Raw genomic sequence first — 11,601 nt, forward strand, 5'->3', positions numbered from 1 at the left:
GCTCACTGAATGTCCCTGTTCATTCGTCTTTTGTCATCTTCCTTGTTAAGGTGTTGTGTTTCTTTCTCTTTTAACTGAGAGAAATATATCGATTTCTAGTGTATGTTCTAAGTCGTAATTGCAGTTATCCTAACAGCTTGGATTGTGCATTTAGTTTAGTTTCTGTAGCGTCACAGAGCAGCTTGCAGTCATTCCTGTAAATCCAGTTAGTTTACATCACAGCTCTACTTTTAAAAACATTCTGAATTTGAGTTGAGACCAAATTCATTTTGTATATTGTTTTTCCTCACACGTGCCTTTAATGTTGCTTCAGACAACAATCCAACTGTTAACATCCATTCCTCTCCATCCAGCTTACTGCAGGTCTGAGTATTTTTACAGTAGAACAATGAAATGAGGGTTGATATTTTTCCAGCAGTCCCTCAAAGCAATCATTAGAGTTACATAATGCTAATCTCTTATGAGTGTGTATTTAAACCCTGCCTACAAGGGCTCTGTGTGATCCCACCGTGGATGTTTCAGCATAATTCCTGAGCCAAAGATGCTGAAAATACGATCAACCCTGGTTTTTGATTTTGTTTTTACCGATGAAAAGCCATTTCTCCAAAGCCACATCCTTCAGGAAAAACTAACAAAGGAGATATTTTCAGCGCTTTTGATAACAGTGTCACGGGTGTGGGTGACTGATGTTAGTATTTTTAGATTTAAGTCATTGATGACTGATTCATTTCTATATTAGTTGCAGCTGCTTTTAACAGAAGGCTGCACATACAGATGCCTACAGCTGTGAGCTCTTACAGTTTACAGCCAGATCTGACTTCAAGTCTTCATGTTCATGATCAGTGCCCAACAATCTGTTGTCATCCTGACTTCATTTACAGCTGTTTCACCAGAATGCAACAAATCAAACCTCATTTAGAGCATCATATTGCATACAAGAAAATCCAGCTATAATGACATTTTTACAGTTGAAGTCTGACAGAGCAGAGTCTCTGCTGGGGATTTGACATTTTTTGAAAAGGAGAAATTGGGATCCTGAAAATAACTTTTTTGTAAGAGCTCTGTCATTTTTGTCGTTTGTGTGTTGTGTGTGAAACCTAACACGTCCTCTCTGTCTAAAGTGTGATCTTTGTCCTGATGGGATCTTAATGTATGAATGTGGAACATGTTAAAGAGCTTCGTTCTGATGGAGGGGCGGCTGCATTGGTTCAGTGTTTGAATGTTTTATTTATTTCAAACTTTCTTAAACATACAAAATGTATTGTTGATGTCACCTGGCGTATACAATGCTGGATTTGCTTTAATTGTGCAAAAATACAATAAAAATTTAAATGAAAGATTTTATTCATCAGAAAACAAAACATTTGAGTCGTTCATTGAGTCATAAAGTGATCTGGTAATGGTAGCACATCTGGCTCACAACAGAAAACACAAAATACAGTGAGATCAGTGGAAACACTGACTCCCCCTGAACCCTTCGCAAGGAGCATGATGGGATAGCTGGCAGCGGGACATGGACAGGTAGAGCAGAGGGTAGAGTTCAGATGAATGAAGTGATCTTTAGGGAGCTGTAACATGCAGCTGCTGCACTCATCTGTCAAACAGCAGAGGAAGGGTTAAATTCTGTGTTCCTACACAGATGATTGTGAGGGTGGTCTTGTGTCTGTTTTCATTTACAGTTGCCTCACTGACATTCATATTATACTAAGCATACACAGTAGAGCTGAGAAGTCAGTTAATTGATTAATCAATCAAGAAAGTTAAGTTGCCACCTGCATTACTGGTGGCTCACCTGGTAGAGCGCGTACCATGAAGGCTCAGTCCTAACTGCAGCAGCACAGGTTCGAATCCGACTCAAGGCCCCTCTCTCTGTCTCTCTCCCTGACTTTCCTGTCCCTCTCTCTCTCACTGTAACTATCAGAATAAAAAGCGCAAAAAATAGAATATAAATACAAACATTTGAAAACCTGGTTCCAGCTTCTCAGCTGTGAACAGATCCTGGTTTTCTAAGCCTTCCCCAGCTGTAATGTGAATATCTCTGTTATGTTATTACCTGTGTAGGATTTGGAAACCTGATGAAGAGTGAGCAAAATGTCACTGAATTTGTTTTGTTCTTAGATTTTCCTGCAGCTGCCTCACCAGCAAATCCGTTATGCAGACTGACATCAAGTTCAATCAATTTTCTTTTCCAGGGTGAACGCACCACATACTCTACACCCACTCACTACAGTTAATATGCAGAATAGAACTGGGACTCAGAGGTGAACTTGTTGAATCAAATATTTTCTCTGGAACCTGGTTTCACACATAACTGTTTCTATGCAACACAATCTGAAGCTGTGTTTTAAAGTGACAGTAGTCTGCTCCTCTCCATCTTCACCCACTGAGCGATGAAGTCTGCTTCTGTTTTCCTGGCAGCAATCACCGACGCTGGATCAGCAGCATCAGATCCTCTGCACAAAACAACAGCAGAGAAAAGTGTCATCACATTTTGCTTTGAGTTAAAAAGTGACTCCAGTGAGCAGCGCTGATGGACAGAGCATTTCTGGCCTGGAGGGCGAGGTGATCTTTACATAGATGATAAATTTCTTCAGCTCCAATCCAAACATCATCTCCCTCAACCGCATTTCTATAGCTACCTTCAAGTCAGGCATTTGGTGCGAGAGAGTATTCCTGAATTTGCAGTAAAACGAAAGAGCCTCCTATTTTATGATTTACTTCTCTCACAGCCGAATTCTAAACATCCGATCTCCCGCTTTGTCACAGCCTTTGCTGTGCTGGTGAGGCCTGGGCAGAGGAACTGGGTGTTACAGTGTCAGAGGAACTACGGGAGGAAGATCTGGCCAATATACAGAGCTGTTCTATCAATTCCAGATACAGACTGATTCAATTTAAAGTCGCACACAGACACTAATGCACTACGTTAACATTTAACTTAGTGACATTTTCACATCAGTTTCTCCTCCGTGACAGATGCTGAAAGATCACTAGCACACTTATTCTGGCACTGTCCAGTACCAAGTCATTTCTGGTGGAACATATTTAATTGGCTTTCTAAACAATATGGAACTAACATTCAGCCAGATTGAGACCTAACTACATCATCTATGAGCCTCTGTCTTATTCTGTAGACTGTACTGATATTCTGGCTCCTCCACCCATTTAGTTTTTGTCTGCTTTTTTTTTAGTCTCCTGTCTCGCCTGTTTATTTGTTGATACATACAGTCCTGGCCAGAACACCCCTCCACTTCTTTCAGATAATGCACCGTTTCTCCCAGAAATTTGTTGCAATTAAAAATGCTTTGGTATTTAAATGTTCATTTCTTTTGTTTGCATTGGAACAACACAAAAAAACTGAGAAAAAAAGCCAAATCTGACATCATTCCACACAGAACTCCAAAAATGGACTGGGCCCTACATTGCACTCCAAAATTCTTTGGTAGTCTTCAGATTCCATGATGCCATGCACATAGTCAAGGCATCCAGTGCCATAAGCAGCAAAGCAACCCCAAAACATCTGTGAACCTCCACCATGTTTGACCGTAGGGGCCGTGTTCTTTTCTTTGAAGGCCTCATTTCGTTTTCTGTAAACAGAACAATGATGTGCTTTACCAAAAAGCTCTATTTTGGTCTCATCTGTCCATCGGACGTTCTCCCAGAAGGATTTTGGCTTCCTCAGGTAAGTTTTGGCAAACTCCAGTCTGGTTTTTTTTATGTGTCTTTGTCAGCAGTGGGGTTTTTCTGGGTCTCCTACCATAGCATCCCATTTCACTCAGAAGTTGACGGACAGTGCGAGCTGATACTGTTGTACCCTGTGCCTGCATGTCAGTGTGAATTTGTTTGGAAGTTGATCAAGATTCTTAATCCACCATTCGAACGTTGCAATCTTTCATCAATTTTCCTCTTCCGTCCACGTCCAGGGAGGTTAGCTACAGTGCTATGGGCTGTAAACTTCATGATGACGTTGCACACAGTGGACACAGGAACATTAAGCTCTCTGGAGATGGACTTGTAGCTTTGAGATTGTCCATGCTTTTCCACAATTTAGGTTCTTAAATCCTCAGACAATTCTTTGCTCTTCTTTCTTTTCTCCATGCTCAGTGTGGTACAGACAGACACAAACACAATGGTTGAGTCAACTTTTCTCCATTTAAACTGGTTGCCAGTGTGATTCCTATATTGCCAGCACCTGTTACTTGCCACAGGTGAGTTTAAATATAAATTAAAGGAGCATCACATGCTTGAAATCCTATTGTTTCTTACAATTTTGAAAAGGTGCCAATGATTTTGTCCAGTCCACTTTTGGAGTTCTGTGTGGAATGATGTCAGATTTGGCTTTTTTTTCTCACTTGTTTTTGTTGTTCCAATGCTAACAAAAGAAATAAACATTTAAATACCAAAGCATTTTTAATTGCAACAAATTTCTGGGAGAATTGGTGCATTATCTGAAAGAAGTGCAGGGGTGCCAATACTTTTTGCCATGACTAGCTCTTGGGAGTTCTGCTTATGAAGCCTTTGTCTTGTGGTCAACTTGTGTATTTATCTAATTGTACTGGGCGCCTTTCAATCTGTTAAATCATAAATAAATAAAATCATAATAAAAAAAAAAGTGACTCCAGTCGCCAACAGCTGGCTGTACCTCAGGTCCAGGTGATGTGCTCCTCCAGTAATATTGACAGCTATCAGTGATGAGCTCAGGGACTTGCGCACCTACAGAAAGAGAGAGAGACAGCGAGCTGATGAACTCAGACTGAAAACAGTGACTTCACGGTTCGGTGTCCTCACTTGGTTTCATCTCTTACCCCTCCGTTGGCCCACGGGTCCAGATCCCCATTGGAGAAGATAATGTTGCTGGCTGTGGACAGGACTGAACACAAGAGGAGAGCTCATCAGAAACAAAAACACTGGTGGAGAAATATGGAGATAAAAATAAAAATAATCCATTCCAAAATGTAAAACAATATCAAAAAGCATGAATGGCACCTGTTTTAAAAATGATTACTAATGTCAACACATTAACATGTTACAAGTCATTGCTAATCAATCAATCTACTTCTTCGTCCACACTTAAGTTTGCATTCTGGACCATGACTGGCTCCAAACTAGTTGTGACATCACTAAATCCAGTGTGCATGTGCACATGTTAAACTGAGACTGACAGAGTAGTGACCAGTCATTCTGCAGAGTGAAGCTCAAACATCCAGACAAAGCAACAAATAAAAAAATGCATCCTCATATTTTATTGTATTAAGATTCTGTCCCAAAACCTACACATGATAAATGACAATAGCCATCACAGTTCTGCACGTTCATCCCATTACTGCTTCACAGTGGTTATTAGAAGTGAGCGTATCCCACAATTCACCAGTATACTGAGAAACAGTAGTCCAGCTATTCATTATAATACAACTATAGTGTAATAAGAAAAAGTCTGTGAAGCCTTTAGAATGACCTGGTTTTCTGACTCTTCAGATAGTAACTGTAATGCTGTTAAAACAGGTTAGGATGTGAAATCTACACTCTGAAACACATTTAGTGCAGTTTTTCAGCCACACCACAATAATGAAATATCAATATCATCTCCAATATGATATAATTATGATGGGAATATTCCATCGGTTGACAAATAATAGTTCAGTGATCAGTTTTCACAGTGACCACAGTAATATGGTGAACATGTCAGTGCAGGAGAACTGACTGCTGTCTGAAAGGGGAGATATTCTGATGTTTTTACTCTGCAGCGGAGAAGCTTTTGTTGTGATTCACAGTTAAAAAAAAAATCTTTATTTATGTCAAACTGCCTGATTGTTATACAGCCCTGACCCAGTGTGTCAAACCCCAGTGCATTTCATTCTAGATTATTTATTTATTTTATTTAACACAAATCAGAAATAGAATACAGGTATGAGCATTCAAACATGATAATAGCAATGGGTGAAAATCGAACACCACAATAAACTTGAGAAGCTTATGAGTAGGGGCCCAGAAACTGTAACAGTGGAAAAGAGCGTCAGTGGGAGCGTTTACTGCAGACCATGATATTATACATATGACTTTTTTCTGTTCAATCTGTAGTTTCTCCAGATAACTAGGATTAGTATGATATATATGTTATATATATTACATGAGGCTCAAATAAGGGCTGATATAATGTTTGTAGAAAATGCCTCAAATTAGAAAATAAACCAACATATTTGGACTTTTTCATCAACTCATCAATATGGACCTTAAAGTTTAAAAATTCATCAGTGTGATCCCTCAGGAATTCAGTGGACTTCACTCTCTCAGTTTCTAGACCATTTATTCTAATACGAACATGTTCAACATTATTAGATGACACCTCTAAATGCTGTAATATTTCAGGACAATCACTACTCACCATCACCCCAGAACTGGATTTGGAGCCAGTCTGGTCGAGGAACCACCCCCCAGCGTTTGGAGCAGTAGAGCTCGCGGTCTCTCTCGGTGAAGGCCATGGGCGGGAACATGTCCGTCACATTGTTGCTTTCATAGCACAGATTGATCTCTGTGCACGCCTGCAACAGCAGAGGCAGGGTCAGTGTTCAAATCACTGCTGAGATGAATGAGATGTTTCTTCTGTCATAATGAAGTTCTGACAAAGACATTTTCTAAAATACACTCACGTTTCATTTAAATATCATTTACATATCAAAACTCAGTGCACTGTTTTTATTCTAAAGGATAATTGTCATCAAGTGAGACCCTTCTATTACAACTGTCTGTGAGGGTTCATCTCATTCATTGATTCACGAGCACCCGAGGGGTGCAAGGACCCTATTGAAATTGCCCTGTTGAAATGAATTGCCTTTTTGAGGCCTTTCCCATGAAACTCTGCACACATGTCGGGCCTGGTGAAAATGTACGGATTTTATGGGTCACATGAATGGTTCTGGCAAAATGGCTCAGGAGGGCCACCTAGAAATTTTAAAAAATTGACCTTTGTTTTTTCACCTATATGCACGCAAATTGGTAGGCACATGTAAAATGCCAAGACTTACAAAAAAGCCTCTTGGACCCGTAGTCTAAACCCAACAGGAAGTCAGCCATTTTAAATTAATTTAGCAATTTTGGCATCATTTTTGCGATTTAAGAGTCCCATACTTTAACAAACTCCTCCAAGGGAATTTATCCGATCCACATCATATTTTGTGACTTAAGACCTTTGCAATGTTAAATTGCAAAGCTTTTGAGTTTTCGTTGGAGGACCAGCACACGGCAGTGCAGCGAATTTTGATGATTTTCCATGAAAATACCACTTGGTCTCTTTCCAACACAAAACACAAACACAAAAGGGTCAGAAAATACTTTGCACAACCTGATGTTGCTTTATTGTGAAAATTTTGAGTTTTCATTCAAGGGCGTGGCTCTGGCGGCAAGGTGAGTATAAACCAGGAAGTGTCTATATGTCAATTCATATCATTTTTGGTTTAATCTCAACTTTAGACCGGTGCAATGCTAAATTGCAGAGCTTTTGAGTTTTTGTCAGAGGACCTGCCCGTGGTGCCACGGCCAGTTTCGATGCTTCGCCATGAAAACATCAACTGACTATAACTCAAGCAAACATTTTCCAAACTTGCCCAAACCTTATAGCTCTGATAAAAGTCCTGAAAACATCTGCATGCTCATATTTAAAAATACTCATAGTGCTACCTAATGGCAATACGACATATAATATTTTACAATTTCATGTACTACTCCTAGCAGGTGGACCAAAGGTGGTCAAAAAATACTACTTCAATTTCTGATGCCAAAACTGGTAAATCATGGCTTTACATTTAAGGGCGTGGCTATAGTGGCACAGCAAATCCCCAACAGGGAGTGGTTCTAAATCCATTATACATTGTCCAATGTGCATCAAATGTGGTCAACTAATCCTTCTCACCCTGGTGATCCTACAGTGTGGATTTTTCAAGTTTTCACTTAAGGGCATGGTTTCAGCGATGGTGGTTAAATCTGAAAAGGGAAGTGGTTATAACTCTAAGATACTTTGTCTAATCTTCTCCAAACGGGGTCAAATTCAGTTTTGATGTATGATGATGTATGTGCTCTGATCTGGCTCTGATCTGACAGACAGCCACGTGTGCTTACTGCATGGTCTCTGGCTCCACTTGGTGGACGCAATTAAGAATGACAGCAAACATCCAATGTCTTCAGTGGCTTTAACTCTATTGTATATTGCCCAAGTTTCACATTTGATGACAGTCTCTTACTGTAGACAACAGCATAGTTATATTCATTTGTGTTTCTGGTTTCACACAATGAACAAAATTAAGAATTCATATAAGACCACAGTGTGATGTGTATAATATACGTAAAGTTTTTGTGTCTGTAATTGTACCAAGACTAAATGTAAGTTTTTGTTATCAGTAGATACAGGTGGGAAAATGTTTGACAGGACTCCCAGCTTTCAGTTCATCCATCCACAACACTTCAGATTTCCTCTAGTTCTTAACTGACAACAGCCTGAAATAATCCTGTGTTGCCGTTGTGATCAGATAACATACAAATACTGTGTACATGCTGTACATGCTCTGTACTGGTGGATGTTGGAGTACCTGGTAGTCCCAGGCCTGGCTGTCGAAGCCCAGTCCACATCCAGTGGGATCAGCGCACTCCAAATACAGATTGTACAGGTCGAAGCAGGTCAGCACCCCGGTGGCATTGTACACAATCGCTGCAGGAGGGAACAAATGAAGGTTATTTAATCGTCTCATGATCACCCCCAGGACATGTCGGCTGAGGAGTAAACTAGTTTGCGTTTTGTTTTTTATCCTTTAAACCCCGTCATTTTCTTTCCTACTTTTTTTTTTTTACTTGTATCGAGGCTCAGATCTGGGGAAGGATACGAAAAAGAATTCTGCTGCATTGAAGGTTCCAAGAACAGTGAAGAACAGTGGCCTCCATCATTCTTACATGAAGAAGTGTGGAACAACCTGGACTCTTCTAGATCTGGAACCACCCGGCCAACTGAGTAATCAGGGGGAGACCAAGATCCATATGGTGACTCTGGCTGTGAGACCTTGGCTATGGTCTAGAAGTCTAAATAACCTCCTCTCTTTTCTCCTCAACCTCAATGGAAAATGTCATGAACGTCAAGGAAAGATGAGAAGGCGAATTCATAAGGACTTAGGAAAAGGAGCTGACTGCACTTACACTAGGTTTTTATTTTTTAAACTAACTTTATAACTTTCCTTTCCTAACCACAAAAACAAAAACAGGATTGAAATGTTGAATTAACATAAAGGGAATCTACAAGTAAAGGAACTGAGCAATCAATTATATTCAGACATAAGTTTATAGTTTCCTGGTATAGGCTTTTGATCAGACAAGGATTCAGTTCTGGATTGTGTCACAAAGATAAAACAGCTGCTCTGTTGTTTCTACATTTACGTAGGTCTGCCAAGGTGAAAGTACAATGTTGCATCATTTCAAATGTTGCTGCAGCACTGAATTGTGTGACGGCACTTCTCCTTTCCTTTCCTAAAAGAAGGTCCAGTGTTTCCTATGCAGAAGGAGATAAGATGAATTCAAAAGCCTATACCAGGAAACTATAAACTTATATCTGAATATAATTGATTGCTCAGTTCCTTTACTTGTGGATTCCCTTTATGTTAATTCAACATTTCAATCCTGTTTTTGTTTTTGTGGTTAGGAAAGGAAAGTTATAAAGTTAATTTAAAAAATAAAAACCTAGTGTAAGTGCAGTCAGCTCCTTTTCCTAAGTCCTTATGAATTCGCCTTCTCATCTTTCCTTGACGTTCATGACATTTTCCATTGAGGTTGAGGAGAAAAGAGAGGAGGTTATTTAGACTTCTAGACCATAGCCAAGGTCTCACAGCCAGAGTCACCATATGGATCTTGTCTCAAACGTTCCCACGCGTAGATATAGAGAGAGACATGTCGAGGCGGTCAGCGCACTCCTAGAATTACTTCATTACTAGTCATGTTAGGTCGGTCAGTATTGTCGTGGAGAACTCTTGTTACTTTCACATAGCCGATTGTGTTTTACTGTTTTTTTATGATCTGTTACTCGTGCTTTTGCTGGTACGACTGACTATTGGATCTGATGGTCGCGTAATAGACTGAAAGGGTGGATTCAGGTGGAGCGCGGCGATTGCACACTTCCCCACTGTCGCGGCCGACCTGGTGCGGCGCCAGTTCGGTATAAGTGCGTACTCGGCGATTGCATCGATGGTTACTTTGATTAATGAATACAGTAACAGCCCTCTTCGCTTCATCCTCCTTGCCAGCTGCATTAAGACTGGGAAGTCTAAATCGGCAAGTTGGATCCAGTTTTTTATCTGGCTTTGCTTGTTTCAAATTGGATACAAGAGAGAACAAACTCAGATCCAAGAGAAATAGTATGTTGCCATCAGCAAGACAAAAACCAGCTTTTTCAGCTTTTCTAATTCAAAGGCCGCAGAGACCATGTGAGGCTCCACACAGGGTGCTGTGACGTAGCTCTCCACTATACTCAGATTGTTCCCACATGTCAAGCTATGTGTCCATAGGAAAAAAGATATGGCAAACGAGAAAAAGATAGTGAGCAGTGGGTCGGCATACAGAGCCGAAGAGACAACGATAATGGGACTTTTGGACTTGGTGAAGAAATAGAGACTGGGTTCCAGAAGTTTGGCTGTATTCTGGCCTTTGCTCAGTTGCTAGAGACTGGTCATGAGTGACGCTTCAAGACGCCATGTTTGGATCCCTTTCTTCTCCAATTTACTGATATCAGCAGATTTTTTTCTTTTCTTTTTGAATGACTGGTGCGCTAAACATATGAACGTGGAACTGTAAAATGAGCTGTACGTCTTCTTACTATGACATTGTCTCCAAATTACAATTCATACAGTTTCAACTTGTATTGAAGTCAGTGGCTGGACTCAATCTGTGTCGGGACGTCCGGCTAACCAAAACAATATGTAGCTATTTCAATTGAATATCTGTAAAGTCATTGACTTAGCAGGTCATGAAATTGCAAACACATCCTTACTAAGGTGTGAATGAGGTTATGAGTTAAATTCACATTTAGTTTGGCTCTATTGAGAAGTCAAGAAACATGAGTGCTAATCTACAAAATAAGCTGGTAAATGTATGATGACACAGAATAAAGGCAGTCCACTATCGAGTGCTACATGTAGACACGCATAGAATGCACACGAGGATGAGCCTGCTGGGCAGTCACTCCGGCGCTTCGCACTGTAAAGCTGCCGCTGTTGTCATGTTATTTTATACTACTTGCCGCAGTACTTATGACACCTCAAGAAGTACAACAGGTGCTATAGTCAGATTAAGGTAATATATAAGGCTTCTTCACTTCTAATGTAAATATAAGCACTGCAAACAGAATAAAACAACTATCTACTAATAAAATCTGCCTGCAAACAAACGCTTTCAACTTTCCATACACAAAGTCAAGTGTACTTTCTGAATAAAATATCCAACCAGAAGAGCTCATCAAGAAGTTGAATGAGGATTTTACTGAGAACTGTAACTCTAAATCCTCATTTATTGAGAGTAAAGCTATCGTCAGTTAAAATTGACTTCTTTAGTTCACGCCGTCAAACTTATAACAGATAT

General features: G+C 40.1%; 1 protein-coding gene across 1 annotated transcript in view; it reads right to left on the minus strand.

Annotated features, from left to right (window-relative positions):
* Positions 1 to 7: 7 nt before the first annotated feature.
* Positions 8 to 11,601, minus strand: part of dpp7 (dipeptidyl peptidase 7) — a 19,002-nt gene continuing 7,408 nt past the window's right edge. The window contains exons 9-13 of the mRNA XM_022752239.1: positions 8,577 to 8,695; positions 6,380 to 6,536; positions 4,803 to 4,867; positions 4,640 to 4,710; positions 8 to 2,453 (exon numbers count right to left, since the gene is read on the minus strand). Coding sequence (XP_022607960.1) covers positions 2,345 to 2,453; positions 4,640 to 4,710; positions 4,803 to 4,867; positions 6,380 to 6,536; positions 8,577 to 8,695 — 521 coding nt within the window. The 3' untranslated portion in view covers positions 8 to 2,344. The remainder of the gene's footprint in view (positions 2,454 to 4,639; positions 4,711 to 4,802; positions 4,868 to 6,379; positions 6,537 to 8,576; positions 8,696 to 11,601) is intronic.

The sequence above is a fragment of the Seriola dumerili genome, unplaced genomic scaffold (assembly GCF_002260705.1).
Source record: "Seriola dumerili isolate Sdu_G_001 unplaced genomic scaffold, Sdu_1.0 BDQW01000017.1, whole genome shotgun sequence".
In the NCBI taxonomy this organism is placed as follows: domain Eukaryota; kingdom Metazoa; phylum Chordata; class Actinopteri; order Carangiformes; family Carangidae; genus Seriola; species Seriola dumerili.